General features: G+C 38.3%; 2 protein-coding genes and 1 long non-coding RNA gene across 4 annotated transcripts in view; 1 reads left to right on the top strand and 2 right to left on the bottom strand.

Moving 5' to 3' along the window:
• LOC126076918 (uncharacterized) overlaps window positions 1-589 on the bottom strand; it is a 34361-nt gene extending 33772 nt beyond the window's left edge. For both annotated transcript variants that reach the window (XR_007517620.1, XR_007517621.1), the window contains exon 1: window positions 407-589. This is a non-coding gene — a long non-coding RNA (uncharacterized LOC126076918). The remainder of the gene's footprint in view (window positions 1-406) is intronic.
• An 89-nt stretch (window positions 590-678) lies between these two features.
• On the top strand, window positions 679-11410 carry CISD2 (CDGSH iron sulfur domain 2). Its single transcript, XM_049885616.1, has 3 exons — window positions 679-934; window positions 8462-8676; window positions 10653-11410. Exons 1-3 carry the CDS (start codon window positions 832-834, stop codon window positions 10740-10742), a joined length of 408 nt encoding a protein of 135 aa, XP_049741573.1. The 5' UTR covers window positions 679-831; the 3' UTR covers window positions 10743-11410.
• A 9520-nt stretch (window positions 11411-20930) lies between these two features.
• The window catches only part of LOC126077537 (sodium/hydrogen exchanger 9B1-like), a 126815-nt gene continuing 123374 nt past the window's right edge, over window positions 20931-24371 (bottom strand). The window contains exon 13 of the mRNA XM_049887065.1: window positions 20931-21146. Within this exon, the coding sequence (XP_049743022.1) occupies window positions 20931-21146 (216 nt within the window). The remainder of the gene's footprint in view (window positions 21147-24371) is intronic.

Genomic DNA, 24371 nt, shown 5'->3' with positions numbered 1-24371 from the left:
GACGTTAGTAAAAATAAGAAAAATTTAAAGTCCTTCACGGATTCTAGAAGTCCTGCAACATAAAATAAAATTCTAAGGCTTTATATTCTCGCAGGGTTTTAGTTAACGGAGGAAAGAACTCATCTGTGGAACTAAAAGTATTTAATGAAAAACAATTAGGGGTGTTGCCTGCAAGGCAAAAACCTCAGGACCTGGGAGCAGGGCTGCACTAAACTGCCGAGAAGCAGAGCTTTAAGCATTTCCGAGTTCAGGTGTTGTCTTCTTTTAATACTGGCCTGCGGAGGTGAAGGAGCAGAATTAGGAGCCGCTGGGGAGCCTCTTGGTGACAAGCAAACATAAGATCAAGGCACTCAACTCGTTCGGAGAAGAGAGGCCAAGGAAAGGTAAGACGGCAAGAGAAACTCACTTTTCAAAGGCACTTTCCGGTTACAAAGCACGCTCACATTCTTTATCTCATCGAACACAGTATCCTTTATTACTGGCCTCCAGTGTCTACAGAAATAAAAAGCCCAACCTCGAGTCCTCTTCAGACCAGGGTTCCAAGAAATGCCTCGCCACCCAGTCATTCCTGCGGCTCCGCAGCCCGCGCGCCGCACCCACCCCCCCTCCTCGGCGCCTGCCGGGCGCGCACGTCACTCGCTTGCTGCCAATGGGCGTCCGGCAGGTCACCTCTCCTCCCAGGGCCTGCAGCCCCGCCCCTCCCGCTTGCCGCCCGGACCCAGGCCGCAGCGCGCCGCCCGCCCGCCGGCCGCTTCCGCTCTCGGCGCAGGCGCAGCAGCTCTACCGGCGAGTGGAGGGGGTTCGGGAGAAGAGCGGACGCGGCTGGCGAGGATGGTGCTGGAGAGCGTGGCCCGCATCGTGAAGGTGCAGCTCCCTGCGTATCTTAAGCGACTCCCAGTCCCCGAGAGCATTACCGGGTTCGCCCGGCTCACAGGTAAACCGCCCCATCAGTCAGTCCCCTTCCTTGCGCGCGCGCCCCGGGGGGTTGGTGGTGGTGGTGGTGTAAAATCTGGGGGTCCTGGAGCGGGGGGGGCGGGGCCGGGCGAGCGGCGCGTGACCTGTGACCCCGAGCGGAGGGGGCTGAGTGCGCAGGCGCCTGCAGAGCGCGTGTGATGCCACCTCTCGGCGCTTGGCGGCCCCCTAGCGGCTGTCTCCGGTGCCCTTTCGTGAGGAAGGACCGGTTTTTTGCCGAGAAGATGCCAAGTTGGAAACGGGCCGGACTTTCTCATCTCCTGCATCTAGTATCTGTCCTGCACGTCGCACTCTGCAGTGTGCTGCTTTATTCTAAAGCAGGCTAGGTCGTCTTTATTGAAGGCGCTATGGAAAAGGCTGTCCCTGCTCACCGCTGAATTTTTCTCGTGGGGGAGGGGGGGAGAAATATCGACATAACACGGTAACACGAATGTGGCTGTTTTATTTAGTGGAGAAATTAGTAAATAACTTCCATGCCCAAAGGGACCAGGTCACCTATTCTCAGGGGCGTTTGAGGTCACTTCCATTACTATGGGCAGTTGAGGTGACTCGAGTTGGAGGAGAGATACATTAGCCAGAAAGTAATCAAAGGCTGGTATGATGGGGCCACATCTTACAAAATGACAATTTAGTGAATACAGTGGGTTTTTTTTATATGAAGTAGTATGTTTCTCACTGGGCAGTGACAACAACAGCTGTAGAATCTGTTTTGGAGTAAAAAGGTCGGCAGTTCGAATCCACCAGGAGCTCCTTGGAAACTATGGGGCAGTTCTCGTCCGTCCTGTAGGGTCGCTATGAGTCGACTCGATGGCAGTGGGTGGGTTTTTATGGAAAAAAACCTTCAATTTTCCATTTCGAATCTCCTCTTCAGAAGACGTTGTAATAGTTAGTAACATCTAGTTCTCCTGAATAAGATACGTGTGGAGTCCATAATGTAGACCTTTGTTGAACCAAAAATCTGAAAGACAACTTTTTCAGCAATGAATTGCTTAAATGTTTAGGAGACGAGATATTTTCATTTTCCGTCTGAAAATTAGAACAAAAAAGTTACATTATTGTTGCTTATTTTTCCTTCCCTATTTAGACCTAGTGGTTTTTTTTTTAACCAATCCACTCTCTCATGATGACACTGCATTCTTGGTAAACACATAGAGATTCTGGCTTACTAAAAAAAAAAAAACTAAGCAGTACTTAAATACAGATAATTTTTATCTATCAGAAACAGTGTATCTTTGTTTATGTTATATTTTCAAAAGTAAGGTTTTTAAGATAAATTAGTGTGGGTCTGCCCTTTGTATTTGTATAATGTGTTCTGATACTTCAAAAAACTTTCCCAGTTAGCATATAAACCTTTAAAGTAGAACAATAAAATAATCTTCCCATTCAACACTTGCAGATTTAAAAGCTACTTATGAAACTTCGAATGTAGTAGTTCTTGCCCACTTGAACTTGTTGGCTTCTTTAAAATATACAGGCTTTTACTCAAAGACAAAGCAATGAATCCTAAAACTTTAATAATATTTGTCCCAGAGTAACACAAATGCATCAGAGCCGACAGTTATAAGAACATTAAGAACCCGTTGCTGTGGAGTCAATTCCAACTCCTAGTGACCCAATGGGGCAGGGTAGAACTGCCCTATAGGGTTTCCAAGGAGCGCCTGGTGGATTCGAACTTCTGACCTTTTGGTTAGTGGCTGTAGCGCTTAACCACTACACTGCCAGGGTTTCCATAAGGATGTTAGCTGTATTTATCTAGAAGGGGCTAATTTTGAATTGAAATGGAACATTGAAAATGTGTATCTACAAAAAGACTTGTACAAGTGTGTGTATATAGTAGTGTTATTTGTATAGCCCAAAGCTGGAAACAAACCAAGTATCTATCAACATGAGAATAGATAAACAGATTATGATATATTCATACACATGGAAAACTGGTCAGCAATAAAAAGGAAAGAATTACTGATCTATTGGGTGTATTTCAGAAAGCTATGTTGAGTGAAAGAAGCTTTTTTTATAGACATTATTAGTTAGGGGGAGTAGAAGAGCAGAATACTTTCTGGATTGTTGGAAATGTTTACATATTTTCTGTGGTTGCTACTGGGGTGTATTTAATTGTCAAAATTCTTAGGGCTAAATAGTTAAGATCTGTTTATTTTAATTTGTAAATTATACCTCGATTTTTAAAAAAATGAAAGAAATGGAACAAAAGGTATGTTTTCTCAATAGGGAGAGCATAATTTAAGTTCAAATTAAAGAGTTGTATTTATTAACTTGTAAATAATGGAGATTATTTCTGAAAGATTGAAGAATCTTATTTTTGAGAATTTGGGAAGAGATTTATATAGTTACCTTAAGTTATAAAAATTTCCCCTCTTCCTATTTTGACCAACTATATTTAAAAATCTATTTTGCAGTTTTAAATTTCTCAAGTCACCAAATATTTTTTGAGCATCTACTATAGGCCAGGCAATGTTCTAGACACTGGGACACTGTTCTGTTCGTAATAGTGAATAAAAAAAAAGTTTTTTAAATTGATCATTTTCGTTTTTATAGGCCTTTTGATCCTGAACACAGTCTTGTGTTAGGTTTTAAGTGATAATAGTAAAGCCAATCCATTGAAAATATTTTACTCTCATCTTTCCTGTAATTTAGAAATAGGAATCCTTTCTGTCTCTTCACTGTAAATGATACTTAATACGTTGTGAAATCATCAGCCACCAACTGGCCAGTGTTACTTTTACTCTATATGCAACTTTTTGAAAATCTGAAAACAAAAAAAAATGTCTCCTAAATCCTTAGACTATTATTCTTCATTGAGATTTATGTATGTATATGTGTAATTTAAAAGTGTTTTTATAGTAAGAGTGTTTATATATCTTGATTAAGAATAGGGTGTGTGATAGCTAGTTTACTGAACTATGTAAAAGGTTGAATATGCCCCTTATTACACCTCACTCTTTATTTCCCTAAAGAGCTACTTTAACAGTGTTTAATTTAAGCTTTCATAACCGTTTATGTTGAAATTGCTTGCTATTCAAGTTGTTTTGACATGTTCTTTTTGGTTTAGGTTTGATTTCTTTGATGGTGCTGGTTCTTTCACTCTACCTTCTTAGTCTTATTATTGTTTCTCTTAATAGTGGGAAATAGAAGTCAAATGGATGATAAAACCCTGCTCAGTATTAATAGTGTAAGTGTGGTCCAATTTTTTTTTTCTGAATTAAAAACAGGGGATTAAGAAAAATTAGAAATAGGAAAACTTCACTGATAGAAGTTCTTGTGGAAGTTAAAATTTTGAATTAAGGAAAACAATATTTAAGAAAAGTCAACCCTTTACAGTCAAACAAGTGAACAAAATGTTGCCTGACTGGGTATCTTTTCAATGAATCGAACCTTGAGGTCAGCCAGTTCCATCTGTATGACTTAACAACCTAATTCTCAGCTACAACCCCAAATGCATGCCTCTCCAACCCCTGATCTCTAAAACTTGCATCTTCTAATCCTGACCTGTCTCGTAAAACACCTGTATAGCTTCAACTTTTCATAAAGGCACTTCCTTGTCCTAAATGAAAAAAAGCTCTCCCTGAGAAAACCACTTCCCCTATAGCCCTCTTAGTGGTATCTGTTCTTTTTATACCCTTCCTCGTCTTTCTGGAATGGAGGAGCAGAGAAAGTTGACTCCGCACAGTTATTTCCATGCTGGAATTCTTTCACTCTCTTTCAAAGCTTTATCTTCCTTTAAAGCTTCTGCAATCCCTCAGTACCACTCCCCTTATTCTTTGCTGTCAACTGCCCACCCGCCAACTCCCTGCATTCTTTAAGGATGCTCTTATTCTTCTCTTTCTCCTGTAACATTGTACTGTTTCTTCCTGCTTAAACCTGCCTTCCTCATCCTATACTGTGTGCGTGTGTTTAATATTAGAGATCAGTACCACCACCCATCCAGAAATCTGGGAATCATGAATGAACTTCACTTCCTCTATTTACCTCATGTTCCATACCTAATCTGTCACCAAATCCTATAGATTTTACTGTCTGAATTAGTGGTTCTTAAGTTTTGAGGGTGGTGGTAGTTGATCACAGACCTGCTCTGAGATCCTGGTGAAAGCTATGGACTGTCTCCTCAGAAAACACACACATGCACACATACGTACACATTGTTGTAGGCAGTTTTTAGCTCCCTCCCCCCCGCCCAATTCTGTGTTATTTCAGCGAATTTCCAACAGGTTGTCTTGCCTTTTTTTCCTCCATACCACCAGCCCTCTCTCCCTGTTCTGCTTTATATCCCTGCTCTAATCCATCTTCCATCTGATACCAGTGTGATTTCATAAAAGAACAATTTTCCATCATAGTACTGTTCAAGTAATTCAGTGGTTCATATTATATGTAGGATAAGTTCCTAACTTCCTGTTGTACATCAGAACCTTTCATGATCTGGCACCTGCTCACTTAAGCAGTCTCCTCCCCATTTCTTTCATTATATTCCAGTAATACCATGGTGCTTATAGTTCTCCTAACCTTTCAGGCATGTCCTGTGTCTGTGCCCTTGCCTGTGCTGTTTCCTCTGCCGGGAATGCAGCTCCTCCTCCCATCTGCCTGATGAACCATACTCTTACTCATATTTCAGAAACCTGCATAGGTGTCAGATCCTCTCTGAAGTCTTTGCTCATCCCAGCAAAGAGCTTATCTCTTCCCAGCAAAGAGTTCATCTGTTCTTTCTTTGTATTGCTCATTATATTACACAGTATTTTAATCCTTTTTTTATTAGTCTATATTCCATACTAGATGGAAGGCTCCTTTGTGGTAGGGCCTGTGTCTTATAATTTTTGTATCTTCAGTACCAGGCATATCACCTGACATGTGTCAGTGAGGCTTTATAGTTCCTAAGGGTGCTTGAAATTCTTTTCTTAAATATTTTAAACAGTATTCCTGTATTTTAACTTACACTGTTACCATTCATAAGCCATGAACAAAGGCGAATACATAAGCCCTTACAGTAGTTACATCAAATGCCAGTTTAATGGAGTAAAAATTCAATTCAGGTAAGATTTATTGAGATCTTGGTTTATGTAAGGGTAGGAAGTTGGAGATCTTTTTGCCTTGTGGGGGAAATGACAGATATTTACATAACTAGCCAACATGACTGACAAGGTACTTACCCTCCTCACAGAACTTCATTCTGGTAAGTGAAAGATTGCATCACTGAAGATTTCTACCATATAGCATAGTCAAGTTGATTTGGCAAAATACTTTTCTCAAAGGAGTTGCTGCTACTTCTCTACCAGTGTACATAATCTGTTAATAAAAGCTACCATTTATTGTGTGTCTTCTTTGTGCCAGGTACTCTTATAGGTGCTTACATATAATATATAAATACCAAAACCAAAAAACCAAACCCAGTGCCATTGAGTCAATAATATATAAATAGGTTATTTTATTTAGATCTCATAACAAGCTTTGGCATTATTCCCATGGTGTCTTATCAAAAATAATTTCACTTGGGAAGAGTTGGTATTAAGCCAGTCTTTCTTAGAATAGTTAAATAGTAGTAACAAGGATTCTTGAGAGTAGTTTTACCAAGAGAGGAACAGATTTAATTTTAGATCTGTTGGATTTCATGCTGTGGTGGTCGAGAACAGGCTTTGGATTTTGAATGTCTTGGTCTAAACCTGCTTAAGCTACAGTTGAAAAAAAAAAAAACCAAACCTGTTGTCATCGAGTTGATTCTGACTAACAGCGACCCTATAGGACAGAGTAGAATTGCCCCATAGGGTTTCTAAGGAGTGTCTGGTGGATTCGAACTGCTGACCTTTTGGTTAGCAGCTGTAGCTGTTAACCACTACGCCACCAGGGTTTCCAAAGTTTACCCACCTATAAAATGGGAATAGTAATAGTGCCTACCATATACAGTTGTTTAAGCTAACACACTGTTAATACAGTGGTGCTCTTAGCATAGGCAATTCATTTATGATTAATATTGATTAGAGTGCATTGGCACATAATCTCTAGTTTCTTTTCTATACTAAGCTGTTTCTATATAAGGCCTAGCAAGGAATCAGATAAGCACACAGTGCAGGAAGTCAAATGATGGCTCTCTTTAAGGACAGAAAGGATTCCTTATAGAGCCCAGCAGAAACAAGGCATTAGCAGACATTTGGGAAATGCATGCTGAAATGTTTATCTTATCTTCTGGTGTGTTTGTCCGAACAGGCATAGGGACCATTTAGTTTATATCACTTGTAATCCTCTTACCCTAAAACAGTGGTGGTTACTCCAGAAAGCATTTAATGAATTTTTATGGAATGATAGGTATCTTACAATGACGACATTCAGTATATGAAAATTTCCATTAGTTCCTTATAATAGTAGTACTTAAATGTTTAAGTATTTCTTGAGGTATTATGATGATGACATAAAAGAACATAAATTAAGTATTGAAGACATTCTGAAATGATCATAAATTATGAATCTGAAATTATAAGTCATTGTTAAAATAATTTGCAGATATTATTTTGTATGGTTTTGTAAGAGTGGTTTGGGGCAGTATCTGACCTCCAACCCCACAAGGGAGAAGGAGAACCAGGATCAACAGCCCAAGTCTGATTCCTATGAGGTGGAGGTCAGACATGCCTCCTCTCTCCATCTTTACCAATTCTGACACCAACTGTCCCTCCACAGCACTCTCTACTTTTTTCTGGCTTAGATAATTCATTGCAGTGGCCACAGAGAGCTCACAGACCATAGTCAAAAAAAGTAACAGTTACAGTTCAGGCTCAGAAACACTCAGGATACAATTCTTCATCAGAATAGCGTCTTCCCAGCCGTGCTTGCAGGCATGTCTCTCCCTGGCCTTCAGTCTCTGCCCAAAGGTGCTCAACTTTCTCTGTCCATGGGCTGGGAAGCTCAGTGCGCCATCTCCTGCTGCTGGGTTTCCTGTCACCACTTCTCCCTGACTTCAGGGTTACAGCTCTCTCTCTCTGTAATTCATCTCTGTCTTTGTCTCTTTCTCTGTGTCTCTGTCTGTCTCCTCTGCCCCAGCATAGAGTTCGTATGGTTTTAGACATGATATAAAGGAGAAAAGGGTGAAAATGTTTTCTAAACCTATAAAACATATGGCATGTTTTCTAAATCTATAAAATGTATGGCACATTGAATTTTTTTATACTTATTGTATTTCCCAAAATAAAAATAAAGATAAACACATATACTTCATGGGGACAGTGAGATAGGATATTTGAAATAAGACCTGTTTCTGGAAATTTACTTTTCCAGTACCCAGAGTCTCAAGTTAGCCCATAATAAAACAAGGTAGTCCTAGATATAGCTGGCTAGATTGTGTTGTTATTCACATTTTACAGATGAATTAAATAGTTGAGAAATTATTGTGAGAATTACTAAATAAAGAATAAACTCAAGGATGAAATCAGACGTGCTATTTTGAGTTGTATTTCAACAAGAGGACTACAATTCTAAAAAATCTGTACATGTTTAGTTTCAGAATGGCTTCGGTTATTGCCTTTTCTTGGTGTCCTTGCACTGCTTGGCTACCTTGCAATTCGTCCGTTCTTCCCGAAGAAAAAACAACAGAAGGATAGCTTGATTAATCTTAAAATACAAAAGGAAAACCCCAAAGTGGTGAATGAAATAAACATTGAAGATTTGTCTCTTACTAAAGCAGCTTATTGTAGGTGTTGGCGTTCTAAGACGGTAAGATGTCTGTTTACACATACAATACAATTTTGTGGAGTTAGAATTGTTTTGCTTCCTAAATCCCCAATTTTGAGGTTCTATAAGATGATTTGTTCATAGTATTCAGTATAGAAAGTCTGTATTCTTAAAGTTTGAATTTACAGTTGATACTACTTCTTTTGAAAAGGTAGAGCAGCAAGAAAGGACAGAAATCTGATGTTTTCACAAGGCTTAACCTTATCTAGAGTAATGTTTATTCATTTTTAAAATACATTTTATTCTTTGAGAAAGAATGTAAGACTTGGTGGAAAAGAGCTTAGACTTTGGAGTCAGAATAAATGTGTTCAGATATGGTGTCTGATGCTTACAGTATGACTTTGGTTAGGTAAGTTACTTAATTTTTAATTTCTTTAATCTTTAGTTTTTTTTAAGTGATGATTTATTAACATAACAGGTATTATTGAGGATTTAGTGAGATGATGTATGTAAAATGCCTTAAACAGTATGAACTAGTAAATGGTAGTTGTAATTATGAATGGTTTTTAATGTGTAAATTAGAAGGGAGCTTGGAATGATGAGTACTAAAAGCAGTTGATGAAATCTGCCTCTTGTATTTCTTTAATCACAGGAAATTTGGGGTTTAAGTATAATAAATGTTCATCACAGCATCATTTATAAATAAAGCAAAATTATAGAACAATCTAAATATCTGATAAAAGAATGACTAAAATATGGTATAATACAAATGATGGAATGTTAGGAAGCCATTGAAATCATGCTTTTAAAGAAAGTTTAATGTCATGAGATCATGATGTAAGTAAGAAAAGCAAATGATAGTATGATCCCAATTTTGCTTAAAAAGATGTATATATTCACACACACCGTTAATGCATAGGGAAAAAAACTTACAAAAATGTTTATTATTGTTCTCTATGTCTAGATGGATAATGAGTCTTTTGTTTTTTCTTAAATATATATATTTTGACTATTAAATACACAAATGTATTTTTTAATGTCAATATTCAGATCTGAGATATGAGATTAGCCATTTTCATTCTTGCCTTGTGGGGGTATATAATGATCTAACCCAGTTAGAAAGCAAATAAGATGTATATGTGGCAGTCTTAAATATATTTTTAATATTCTTCAAAAAATGTACACTATTTAAGAGCTCAAGCTGCTAACCAAAAGGTCAACAGTTTGAATCCACCAGCTGCTCCTTGGAAACCCTATGAGGCGGTTCTACTCTGTCTTATAGGGTCGCTATGAGTCAGAATTGACTATGGCACTGAGATAAAAGTTATAGTAAGAAAACATTATGAAATGATTTATTTGAAATTTTTTAAAAATTTAAATAGGTGAAGAGGTGAATGAACTCAATTTTAGAGCTCCACAGAGAACGCAAGCTTATGTTGATACTTTTTAAACCTATTTTGGTCACTCATGGAATCATCCTAAGGTATTTATTTAAAATTGATGGCAAATAATCAGTTTAACTATTTAAATTGTCAGATTTGGTATGGTATCAGAACAAGGTTAGGTTAACTGTAAGATATACAGGTAGTTCTATGATGTATTCGAGTTATGACAAACTACGCTTAGGACCATCTGGTTTCTTTGTACATCTTATCATTATTAATATATTACATGCAGTGTTAGCAGCGTGTAATTTGCTGATATTAGTATTCTCAGATGTCCACTTGCAGATGTTCAGTGTTATGATTTAAAAGATACTGATAATAAAATGCAGTAATAATGAAAACTAAAAAAAAAATGAGGTATTTTACTTTCTTCAGAACCAACTTACGACGGAGTTGTCAGAATGGATCCCTGTCGTAAGTCAGGGATGACCTATATCTATTACTCAGAGAAAGCCATCTGGTGATTTTTTTTTTTGGAAACTATTTTGCTTTCTTTATGAGAGTACTTCACAAATTTTTCCATTTGTTGAATCGTATTTTTTTAAAGTAACACAATTCTTTTTCTCTTTCTAGTTTCCTGTTTGTGATGGTTCACATAATAAACACAATGAATTGACAGGAGACAATGTGGGGCCACTAATACTGAAGAAGAAAGAAGTATAATAGTATATAATAATATAATAGTACTGAATTAGGAGTGAATTCATTTGTGTGCTGTAAAATCCTATATTTACTCATTCTTTGTGTATTTTCTCATTCTTTGAAATGGTGGTCTTAATTATTACTACTGATGGAATAATTATTTCTGCCAATTTTCTTGCTACTCTGCTGCTTATATTTGGTACTTTGTATAACAGTCATTTATGTAGAAATTGTGAAAGTCTCTCATTTTGACTTCTAAGAATTAATGTATCTTCCAATAATAAAATCAACACTTCTCAACCCTTAATTGAGAAAATCTAAATTATTGGCAGTGGGTCCAAAGCTGTTTGAATATCAATATTTTCTACAGAATGTATACTTAATTTTTTTCCCACACATTTGAAGTTATTTTCCCTTTTGGCCTTTCACACTCCATTCTTTTTAGAATAAGAAAAATATTACCATCAATAATTACTTGAATTTTCAAAGAGATAAACTCTGATTTTTATAGAGATTATTGTCTGATATGAATATCCCAATTGCATGAAAGAAGTAAACTGGATATAAAAAATTCCAACAAGGAACAGGTATTTACATTGTAAGAGATTTGTTTAGTTTACAAAGGCTTGTTTGTATCTGTTTATGTGTGCTTTTTTGTGTGTGTGTATCTTGAGCTATTTGACTCAGTAATGGGGTGGGGTGGGGTGGGGTGGCAGCACTTAGAGCTGAACTCTCAGGCTGCTGCAAATTGAAGATCAATTAGAAATCAACAAAATATATTTGAATTCATATTAAAATGGTAATAGCTCAGAGTTCAAAATTGTATTTATATGAACATTCTTCTGTTTAAAGCAGTGTAAACCATAAAAACATATAAAATACAAAAAGTTTGCAAAATAAACTGGAGAATATAAAGTTTTTGTAATTTTTTAGCCTACTGTTAAAAGTCTATTTCATTTTATATTTCTAAATCTCAGGGGAAGGTCCTTGTCATCAATATTCCCCTGGTCTAGGATCTTCTAAGCGTAGGGACCCTGGATCCAAAGGACACGCTCTGCTTCTGGTTCTGCTTTCTTGGTATGAGGTCCCCGTGTCTCTCTACTCGCTTCTTTTATTTCTCGAAAGAGACTGACTCAAGAAAGAGCCTAATCTTGTAGACTGAGCCCTGCCTCACTAACATAACTGCCTCTAATCCTGCCTCATTAACATCATAGAGATAGGATTTACAACACATAGGAAAATCACACCAGATGACAAAATGGGGGACAGTCACACAATACTGGGAATCATGGCCTAGCCAAATTGATACACATTTTGGGGGATCACAATTCATAACAAATATGTTACTCAAATTTTCCACCTGTACAAATTATTCAGAAGCCAGGAAATGACAGCAAGCTATTATTTTTATTTTTTTAATAATTTTTATTGTGCTTTAAGTGAAAGTTTACAAATAAAGTCAGTCTCACACAAAAACCCATATACACCTTGCTACACACTCCCAATTACTCTCGCCCTAATGAGACAGCCCACTCTCTCACTCCACTCTATCTTTTCGTGTCCATTTTGCCAGCTTCTAACCCCCTCCACTCTCTCATCTCCCCTCCAGGCAGGAGATGCCAACATAGTCTCAAGTGTCCAAGTGATCCAAGAGGCTCACTCCTCACCAGCATCCCTCTCCAACCCATTGTCCAGTCTAGTCCATGTCTGAAGAGTTGGCTTCGGGAATGGTTCCTGTCCTGGGCCAACAGAAGGTCTGGGGGCTGTGACCACCGGGGTCCTTCTAGTCTCAGTCAGACCATTAAGTCTGGTCTTATGAGAATTTTTTTTTATCCCACTACTCTCCTGCTCCCTCAGGGGTTCTCTGTTGTGTTCCCTGTCAGGGCAATCATCGGTTGTAGCCGGGCACCATCTAGTTCTTCTTGTCTCAGGATGATGTAGTCTCTGGTTCACGTGGCCCTTTCTGTCTCTTGGGCTCGTAATTGCCTTCTGTCCTTGGTGTTCTTCATTCTCCTTTGCTCCAGGTGTGTTGAGACCAATTGATGCATCTTAGATGGCTGCTTGCTAGCGTTTAAGACCCCAGACGCCACTCTTCAAAGTGGGGTGCAGAATGTTTTCTTAGTAGATTTTATTATGCCAGTTGACTTAGATGTCCCCTGAAACCATGGTCCCCAGACCGCTGCCCCTGCTATGCTGGCCTTTGATGCATTCAGTTTATTCAGGAAACTTCTTTGGCAAGCTATTATTTTAATGATGCCTTTACATAAGCATTATTATTAATTGCTATCACTTCTTGTAAATTCATAGGATTCTATCATGTATGCCTTAAAAAAGAGACGTGTAATAATCGAAGAGCCCTGGTGGCACGTGGTTAAAGCAGCTGAGTGCTAACTGAAAGGTTGGCGGTTCGAAACCACCCGTGGCTGCACAGGAAAGATGTGGCAGTCTGCTACTGTAAAGATTTACAGCCTTGGAAGTCCTATCGGGTCACTATGAGTCGGAATTGACTCAACGGCAGTGGGTTTTAATAACCAACTACCTCTGAATTGATAGAAGATAACAGCTCTTGAATACCTATCTTGGGTTTCTAGGAGCTTAAAGAGACAGCCCTGTTGTTACTGTGTCACATGACTGCTGTGAGGGCTGTTCTGCTTCCTAGGGAACTACTCATTACTTAGCAAATGAGCATCACCATTGCATAAATGTCAGGTATCCAAAAGCCATGATCAGGTTGAGGTAGTAGTGATTCATTCAGATGGGTAATTAAGCAAGCTGCGTTTTGAAAAACGCATTACAATTCAGCTTTGAGTTCAGTGTCTCATACGATGATTCATCACATTGCTTTTGTATTTTGCAACCTAATTTGTTAATATGTTTATGGGAAGCCACTTGAGCCAGCTGCTGATCTGGATAGTTCTCCCTTCCTTGCTGTGATCACGCAGTCCTCTACTAGAAACAGGCTATCATTCTGGTTAGAATGGGAGAAAAATGTAGAACAAAACTCAAATTCGTAAAAAAGATCAGACTTATTGGACTGATAGAGACTGGAGGAACCCCCGAGACTATAGCCCTAAGACACCCTTTTAACCTGGACTGAAACCAGGGAAACTAGGGGGATGGAAACAGGGAAGGCAGGGTGGAAATGGGGAGAGTGCTGATACTTTGTGGGGATAGCAACCAATGTCACGGAATAGTTCGTGTATGAATTGTTGACATTGCTGTATAAGCTTTCACCTAAAACACAAAAAGGAAAAAAAAGCTATCAGACTCTTCAACTGCAAAGAGTTTTAAAACTCCACTGTTGAGTAGCATTCTTAAGAAATTATGGTATTTTATTTGATATCAACAGAAACATCTGATTGCACTTCAGCCACTTAGCATTCAGTTGTGGCAGCAGCATCAGTCTGGAGCGGACCGAGAGGGATGCTGCACTAATGCTTATGCACTTTATTCAGCCGTGAGTGCCTCAGTTCCCCATCTTTGGAGCCTACGTAGTCTTAACTTCACACCCAGTTCTAACAAGTTTGGTTACCTGATTTCTGCTCCTGAACAAATCATAAGTATTGAAAAGATGCTGCTACAGGCAGGTGCATGATAAAATATAACAGCTGGCAGCAGGGGAGAGGACAAAAAAAAAAGAGAGAAAGGAAAAAACATTAAAAACATAGCAGCTTGAGACAATTTAATATAGGGTCCTGCAAACCTCAGTAATTCCTGAAGGTATCACTGTGATTAAATTATACAGTTGATATTTAAGGAATTTGAATCAAGTAAGTAGTATATGGTGGCAGGATAAGCGTTGCATTCAGTGGTACCGATTTTTACTTTAAACAGTTAAACGGTGTTTAAAGTGGCACATCCTTGGGGAAAATTTACGCAGAAAATACCTGAACTCATTCCTTGATATCTGAAGGCTTCATCACAGGAAGTTTTTCTATTCAGTTGAATCATTTTTCAAGTTTAATGACTAATTTGCTACATACTTTAACTTGTTAAAGTTTGAGGAAAACCAAATAAAGCAACAGTGATTCAAGATTACGTAAATCGTGGTAGATGACTTCCTCTATCTTTACCAGTTGCTGCTGAGTGGGTTTTGGACTCAGGCAGCCCCATATGTGTCAGGGTAGAACTGTTCTCCTTAGGGTTTTCAGTGCTGATTTTTTGGGTTGACAGACAAGCCTTTTATTCGAGGTGCTTCTGGGTGTTCTTGAACCTCCAGCCTTTTGGTTAACAGCTGGGTGTGTTATCCATTGCACTACCCATGGATTTCTTAGAGAGGATCAAAAATCATGTTTAAAAAACCATGTGAGCAGCAATTCCGTGACTGCCTCTTTGCCTTACTGGAAGAATACCCACAGAGCCTTTGGTTTGGTTTTAGCTGTGCTGCATCATCGGAGGTTGTGCTTTAGTTTGTCTTAATAGTCTTTACTGGAAGCTCACTTTAACTTATCATGTACGGCCAGTCAACTACTTTTATCATTTGCATGAATCTAGTAAAGTCGTAGCAAGCATCATTTTAATGTAATTAGTATATAGCCCATATTTTGGTATGTAGTTATTACCAATTATTTTGTGCAATTTTATATTAGACAGGGTCTTGAAGGACATTGAAAACCTGCTTAGAAAATCATATCTGTCTCTTTAAGACAAAGAGATGACTTCACTCTCTAACTTTGTTTTGGTTTGAACACTTGATTTTTCCTTACAAAAAAAAAAATCAAATTTCAAACATTATGGTGAGAGTATATTTGTGACTGTATTCTCTTAGAACACTGTTGTCAAGTAGATCAGCCACAGTGTTAACAAATTCCTAATCTCTATTATGAGGCTGTAATTTTCCAAAATAATATATAAAAGGAGAAAGTGGTAGTAAATTGCATAATTACAGAGATGACCCCTGTACTGGTGAGAAAATAAAAATGTCAACAATTTACTACGCTTTTAAATTTCCTGAAATTTTCCATTAATATCCATCATATATTCCTCTGCACTATCACACTAAAGATGCGAGTCAATCACATTTACTGAACAAATTTAAGGAACTCAAATCTTAGAAGTATGTTGAATGCTGCTGTTTTAGCTAACTAGTGCTGTTGTAACAGAAATGCCATAAGTGGGTGGGTTTAAAGAACAGCAGTTAGTTTATTTTTTCACAGTTCAAGAGGCTAGAAGTCCGAATTCAGAGTGTGGCTCTAAGGGGATTTCCTTCTTTGACTATTTTAGCTTCTGTTGTTGTTGTTGTTGTTAGGTGCTGTCGAGTTGGTTCCAACTCATAGCCATCCTATAGGACAGAGTAGAACTGCCCCATAGGGTTTCCAAGGAGCAGCTGGTGGATTCGAACTGCCAGCCTTTTTGCTTAACAGCTGAACGCTTAACCACTATGCCACCAGGGCCCATTTTAGCGTCTAGTAGCTGGCAATCCTTGGTATTCCTGGGCTTGTAGATTCATCTGCCTGCCTCAGATAGCATCTGTCTTCACCCTCTATGTGCTTGCCCCTGTATCTAATCTGCTGTTTTTATAACTCGGAAGTGATCAGGTTGAGGACACATCCTACACTGATATGGCCTTATCAACATAACAAAAACCCTGTTCCCAAATAGGATTACATTGACAGGTATAGGGGTTAGGATTCCAGCACACACTCTGGGGGGACACAATTCAATCTGTAACAGCTGCCAAAAAGAGAAATAAGGTGAAGATATACACTTGAATATGCTGCATGCAACTTAGAGCAACACATTGGAATATTTATTGTCACAACAATATAAATTCTCTCAAAAACAAACAAACAAAAAAAAACACTGCCATCCAGTCGATTCCGACTCATAGCAACCCTATAGGACAGAGTAGAACTGCCTGATAGGGTTTCCAAGGAGCACCTGGTGGATTCGAACTGCCGACCTCTTGGTTAGCAGCTGTAGCACTTAACCACTACGCCACCAGGGTTTCCATTCTCTCAAAGTTAGTATATAAATCCAATATAATTCACATTATAATCACAAAAGCATTTAAAAATTGGATTACTTTATCTCCAAGTTACTATAAAATAGTCAAGAAAAGTGAGAGGAACTTAGCAAATACTAGCACAAAGCCTAAAGCCATTGGGATTAATAGGATAAAAATAACTGAACTAAATAACAAGATTAGTAGAAGAGATATGAGAATCTACATATAGATGAGAATTCAATATATGACAAATGTGGTATTTAAAAAAAAAGAAAAACAAATCCCCCAATTTACACTAAAGGTTTTGATGTGATACATAAAATAGTATATTTTATGTGACAAAAGAGATAAATTCAAAAGAACAATAATAAATATGGGGGGAAATTGCAGCGTGGGTTACAAAGGGTTAAAATCTACACTTATACACCAATACATGTATGTGATACACAAAGATAATACATCATATACAACAAGTACTTACAAATGAACAAGAAAAAGGCAAACAACATAAAGATGTGGGCAAATAATAGGAATATAAAGACATAACAATAGCAAAACAAATTCAAATGACCAAAATGTGTAAGATCATGCTCAATCTCCTAGAAATCAGGGAAACACAAATCATGAAAGTGTTGTCACTTCATACCCGTTAGACAGTCGCATATTAGGAAGAGCAATACCTATCGCTGGTGGGGATTTTGGAGGAGGGGATAAAGTACTCCCATACATCGGTGGTGGAAATATGGCTTGTTAGCCTTTTTGGAAAACAGTTTGGTAACATTTGGGAAAATACAATTAATGTATCCTTTGTCACAAAAATCCCATAAAAATAAAAGCACCAATATGTATGAACATAATGTTTGTTCATTGCAGTACTGTTACCATTTATTGTAATATTGATCTTAGTGGAAAATGCCTGGAAACAAAATAAATATATACTCATATAGGAGTGGTTGAATAAAAGACTGCACTATATGAAACACATAGCCATTTTAGAACAAATTAGAGGTATACTAGTTGACACAGTCAAGAAATCAAAAGACGCGTTGGGCAAATCTGCTGCAAAGGACCTCTTTAAAGTGTTGAAAAGCAAAGATGTCACCTTGGAGGCTAAAGTGCGCCTGACCCAAGCCATGGTATTATCAATCGCATCATATACATGTGAAAGCTGGACAGTGAATAAGGAAGACCAAAGCAGAATTGACGCTTTTGAACTGTGGTGTTGGTGAAGAATATTGAATATACCATGGACTGCCAAAAGAACCAACAAATCTGCCTTGGAAGAAGTACAACCAGAATGCTCCTTAGAAGCAAGGAAGGCAAGACTACGTCTCACATACTTTGGATGTGTCAGGAGGGATCAGTCCTTGGAGAAGGACATCATGCTTGGTAGAGGGTCAGAGAAAAAGAGGAAGACCCTCATCAAGATGTACTGACACAGTGGCTGCAACAATGGGCTTAAGCATAACAACGATTGTGGGGCGGGCCGTGTTTCATTCTGTTGTGCATGGGGGTTGCTATGAGTTGGACCTGACTCGAAGAAACCTAACAACAACCAGCTCATGGTGTCAAACATCTTTCCCTTCATTCAGTTGGGTTCTGGTCAGCTCATCTCTACCCATCCAAGCTAGGTCACAATGGGTAGCAGCCTTAGGCTCGAGAATTCACGCATACCTCCCAGCACTTCAGACAGCCCCTTCACTCACTCTCATCCCCAACCCCTGCAGCTAGCTCAGTGGGTTCCACCCATAAACATAGGAGTCCACACAACTCCTTTTACTTCTGACCAGCCAGGCTTTACTCTCGCTCTGTCATCCCTAGCCCCATGGTCTCAATCAATGGGTGCCAATGGAACATGTACAAACTCAACCCATCTCTTTATTGCTGGATGGTTCCCCCACTTCCGCTCATTGAGTGGACCCAGGCAGTCACCAGAGGCGAGCAGATCAAGCTGTCTCCCTGCTGGCTCCCTTTAACTTCCAGTCCTGGAAGGGTCTCCTTCTGATGGACACTGACTTTTCCTGCCTGGGTGCATCCAAGAGCAACCGGCTTGCTTGAAATTAAAAAAGCAAAACAGTTTTTTTTTCCTGCAGACCTGCCTTCAAATGCAAATCTCCTGTTCTCAGCAGTTCTAGATGGTTCTGCATGTGTTTTAAAGTGCAAATTTGGGTGGGGTTCGGGTTTCTAACCTAAACCCCCAGTTTATACACAGGGCTACTGCATTCAAACAATTTGTGTTTCTGGCAAATCCTAGATCCCCTTTTAGCATATCCAATCAGGTATTGGCTGAAGGCAGCAGTACACACTCTCTCTAATCTATAATACCAAATATTCATTTCTATCATACATTTAGGTCTGTTTTACAACACTAGGTAGGAGAGACATTCAATATCCATAGTACATTCAATTAAACACATAACCCTAAACATCACCGTTTTAAAAAAAAAAAAATCCCTGTTTAGTCTTCTCTACACCTTAACTGTCTTTCCATTCATATGCATATGGCCTTGGGCCTCTGGCTGGGTGGAACCAGAAAACTGTGTCCCCCTATCAATCATTCTGCTAATCTCGCCTGCTTTTGACCCCAGGCCACTCCAGCTGCAGCTTTTCAGCGGTTACAGGTAACAACAACCAAAGTAATCATCTAAGAATCAAAAGTTTCACTTCCCAAACCTCTTCATTCTTTCTCTTACAAAGTCCCACGCTTTCATGAGTCTGGAGCCATTGCAAAGAATCCCGCTTCTGGCACCAACGGCAAAAACTGGAGGCAGTGTCTGATCTCCTCTAACTTCTCAAGGGGGAAGGAGAATCAAGATCAACAGCCTAAGGCTGATTCCTATGAGGTGGTGTTCAGGCATGCCTCCTCTCTACATCTTTACCAATTCTGACACCAACCATCCCTCTCGTACCACTCTATATTGGGTCTGATAATTCATTGCAATGGCCACACAGAACTCACAGACCATACTCACTATTATGGGGTTTATTAGGGAGGTAACAGTTAAAATTCAGGCTCAGGAACACTCAAGATACAGTTCTTCCATTCGGACAGCCTCTTCCCAGTTGTGCTCGCAGGCATATCTCGATGAGAGTCTTCCTCTTTTTTGCTGCCCCTCTTCTTTACCAAGCATGATGTCCTTCTCCAGGGACTGATCCCTCCTGATAACATGTCCAAAGTATGTGATACATATATAGTCTTGCCATCCTCACTTCTAAGGAGCATTCTAGTTGTACTGCTACCATGGAAGTAGCAGTCAAGAAATCAGACAACGCGTTGCATTGGGCAAATGTGCTCCAACAGAACTCTAAAGTTTTGAAAAGCAAAGATGCCAGTTTGAGGACTAAGGTGTGCCAACCCAAGCCATGGTATTTTTCAATCATCTCATATGTGTATGAAAGCTGGACAATGGATAAGGAAGACTGAAGAACTGCTGCACTGAATTATGGTGTTGGAAAAGAATATTGAATATACCATGTACTGCAAGAAGAACAAACAAATCTGTCTTGGAAGAAGTACAACCAGAATGCTCCTTAGAAGCAAGGGTGGTGAGACTAATCCCACATACTTTGGACACTTTATCAGGAGGGATCAGTTCCTGGAGAACGACATCATGCTTGGTAACATAGAGGGTCACTGAAAAAGAGGAAGACCCTCAACAAGATGGATTGACATGGTGGCTGCAACAATGGGCTCAAGCATAGCAATGACTGTGAGAATGGTGCAGGACTGGGTAGTGTTTCATTCTGTTATACATAGGATCACTATGAGTCAGAACCAACTTGACGGCACTTACAACATTCAGTTCACAATTGATGTGTTTTATTCCTGTCATTTTTTATTTATTTTCATTTTCTGGTGGTCTTTTAAACTGATGGAGAGTTGCATTCTTTTCGTTTGGAGACTTACGAATATCTTACCAAGTTCAGTATTTAGAGTTTTTTCTTTGTCATTGGCTCATTATGTTTTTCATTATGCTTAGTTTGTATGGTGATATTAAATTAAGCCTTATGGATCATTTTAAACTATCCTAGAGTATTTACAGACTTATTTAATACTAAGAGGTCATTTCATTTAATACTATTTTTATTAAATTAGCTTCAGAATAAAAAATTACAGGTAAGCTGCGTAATGAGGTCACATATTTACTAAACAGTGGGTTCAATGTGCAATCTCCACATATTTGTAATCCCTTATTTTTCTCTCATCTAAGATAATTTATTTAAAGAACCAGGCAGGTGGTGGCAAAGAAAAAAAATTTTTTTTAATGATGTATTAATATTGTACCAACAGACTTTTTGTAGTGTCTTGGATCAGTGCGAGAAAGCATTTTGGGTCCCAGTATGCCAATAAGAAGAGCCCCATTTGGAGCTGAGATCAAAATGGATAAAAATGCTAACGTCATCACATCCATTGCATACCCTTCCAAATGGTGTGCGCTGATTCTTGCTGATTCTAGAGCCAGAGGACCTAATACAGCCTGCATTCAGGGGAAAAACACAGAGCATAAAGAAAAATGTTAAACAGAGTTAACATATAATTTAAGTAAATGGCTCTGTTAAACAAAAAGCAAACAAAGCCTAGCACTTATACTATTAGAAAAAAAGACAAAAGTGCTGAGTAATTTTCATTAAATACTCATCAATTCTATGTTTTATCTAGCAAATATATTTGGACAAAGAGTGGAATAGTGACAAATCAATGTACAGACATTTTGGGGCTGATTTTGTACTCTTGCTCCCTCAGTTTCCCTCCATTGAAATATCTTTTTTGAATGCTCACGTTACCCGCAGAGCCTTGGGAGTTCTAACTGAACCATGTGGTGCTAGGTTCTTGGTAACAATAAGACAACACAAAATACTAAGGTCCCTTAGGGTTCTAGGATTTGTTGCTCTTCTTATTGTCCTTCTTGCTTGGGAGACAGTGATATAGTAGAAGTTACAAGAGATTTGGAATCTAGCAAACGGGTTGAATTCTGTTTTTGCTGCAACCAGGTGAGTGATCTTGCTTGTACAAGGGACTCAAGCTCTCTGAGCTACTAATTATTTATAAAGTGAACAATGTAATAATTACCTTACTGTATATTTGTGAGGATTAAATATGAGAATGCAAAGAATACCTGGGACATAGTAGGTATTCAGATAATAGTTCCTCTCACCACCCCCACCTGTCAAGTCATTCCTCCTCCCCTGCCAGTCAGAAAAGACAAATGATAGTAACACGTAATACTGCATTTTCCTAAGATCAAGTTTGCTTTGAGGCTCTGCATCAAATGGGAAAATTTTCAGGGATAAATAAATACAATATTCTAATAACTTTCATCAAACAGCAAAAAAAACAAAACAAAAACAAAACCCAAACCTATTGCCACTGAGTGGATTCTGACTCATAATGACCCTATAGGACAGAGTAGAACTGCCCCATAGGGTTTCCAAGGAGTGGCTGGTGGAATCGAACTGCTGGACTTTTGGTTAGTAGCCGAGCTCTTAACCACTGCACCACCAGGGCTCCAATAACTTCTACAGTACCTGATAATTTTCAGAAAAGTACAAAAACACTAATTTCTTTTTTTCTCCAATACATAAAGTAAAAATAGATAAATATAGGACAGATAAATTAGAGCATAACGACTCACCATCTTTTAACACATGCCCAAAGGAACTATTAGAAAATAGTTCAGAAATTCCCATTTATTCAAACATCAGGTCACCATTTTCCTTAGTTTCTTAACTTATATGTCTATTTCCAGTTGCTGTCGAGTTAGTTTTCTACTCATGGAGACCCCACATATGTCAGAGTGAAACTGTCCTCCATGAGGTTTTCAGTGGCTGATTTTTTAGATATCGATTGCAAGGCCTCCTTCAGATGCCTCTGAATTTGCCTTAAACCATTAACTGTGTGCCACCCAGCGATTCATAAATCAATTACTTATGTAAAAACCATTTAAGTAGTCAATATCCAACTATGTGACCTCTATGCTTTAAAGACAGTGACATCATTTAAATTATTCATAGTGGATTTCTTCATGTCTAACTAGGAAGGGTGAACCAACATTTATTAATAACCTACAGTGTGCCAGGTGGTTTAGATATATTATTTACTTCAAACTAATTGATTTTTCTTCCTAATCCAATCATTTTACTCATCTCCCAAACGCTTGCAAAGGCACAACCTACAAACTTGGCAATCCATTTTGAGTTTTAAGTCTTCTACTGTTATTGTGGAACTGTCAATTTCTCTTTTCAGTGCTGTTAGAGTTTGTTTTATGTATTTTGTCATCGGGTGCATAGATATTTATTATGGTTAGGTATTTATGGTGGATTCTTCCTTTAATCATTATATAATGCCCTTCTTTGTCTTTTATGGTGGATTTTGTTTTAAAGTCTATTTTATCTGAGATTAGTATTGTCACTATGCTCTTTTTTGGTAGCTGTTTGCTTGATATCTTTGATTTTTAATAAATTTGTTTTTGCTTCTAAGGTGTGTGTCATTTGTAGACAACATATTGATTGGTACTGTTTTTTTATCCATTCTGTCACTCTGTCTTTTTATGGGTGGATTTAAGCCCTTTATGTTCAGTGTGGTTATTGAGAGATGTGAGTTTATTGCTGTCATTTTGTAGTGCTTTTTTTTTTTTTGTGGTCGCTATTTTTTTTATGAGTCAGAATTGAGTCAACAGCAACGGGTCTTTTTTTTTTTTTTTTTGTAGTGCCGACGTTTTCTTTGCTCCTCTTACTCCCTTGTGCTGAATTCCTTTTGTTGGTGGATTTTTTTGTTTCTTTCATTTTTGTAGATTTTGTGTTTACTGAGACTTTGTTTTCGTCTTTATTTCGATGAGTAGGTTTGTTAACGTTCTTTGTGGTTACCTTGAAATCTACTGCTATCTTCCTAAGTTTGAACCAATCTTTTATTACTTGATATCACCTTGACTTCTTTTCCACTTGAAAGTTCTATAACTACACCATTTATTCCCCCTCTTTTATGGTTCTGATGTTGTTGTCATTTACAGATTAACTTCTCTGTTTTCCTGTTGTAAATCTTTTAGTTTCATTTTATCCTTGAGAGTTCATTACCTGGGTTGGTATCTGGCTGATGCAGTCTTGCATCTTAGATTCAGCGCATTGTTTGGTGTTGTTTGTTCTCTAACTGAAGGACTCCCTTTAATAATTCTTGTAAATTTGGCTTGGTTTTTATGTATTCCCTTAATTTCTGTTTATCTAGAAGTGTCCAAATTTCACCATCATATCTGAGTGAGAGTTTTGCAGGATATATTATTTTGTTGGCAATTTTTTTTCTTTTGAGGTTTTATATGTCATCCCATTGCCTTCTTGCCTGCATGGTTTCTATCAAGTAATCAGAGCTTAGTCTTATTGTTTCCCCTCTGTCTGTGACTTTTTGTTTTTCTCAAGCTGCTGTCAGGATTCTTTCTTTGTCTTTGGTTTTAGCGAGCGTGATTATGATATGCCTTGGTCATTTTCTCTTGGGATCTATCCTATATGGGGTTCACTGAGCTTCTTGGATGGTCAGATTTTAATTTTTCATGATATTAAGGAAGTTTTCTGTCAGCAAATCTTCAATGATCCACTCTGTGTTTTCCAGTTTCTTCCCCAATCTGGAACTCTGATCACTCACAAATTTTTGCTTTTGATTGTATCACACATCGTTCTCACAGTTTCTTCAATCTTTTCTCTGATTTTTCCTCAAA

Source organism: Elephas maximus, chromosome 5 (assembly GCF_024166365.1).
Source record: "Elephas maximus indicus isolate mEleMax1 chromosome 5, mEleMax1 primary haplotype, whole genome shotgun sequence".
NCBI classification, from domain to species: domain Eukaryota; kingdom Metazoa; phylum Chordata; class Mammalia; order Proboscidea; family Elephantidae; genus Elephas; species Elephas maximus.
This window is presented reverse-complemented; position numbering and strand designations above follow the sequence as displayed.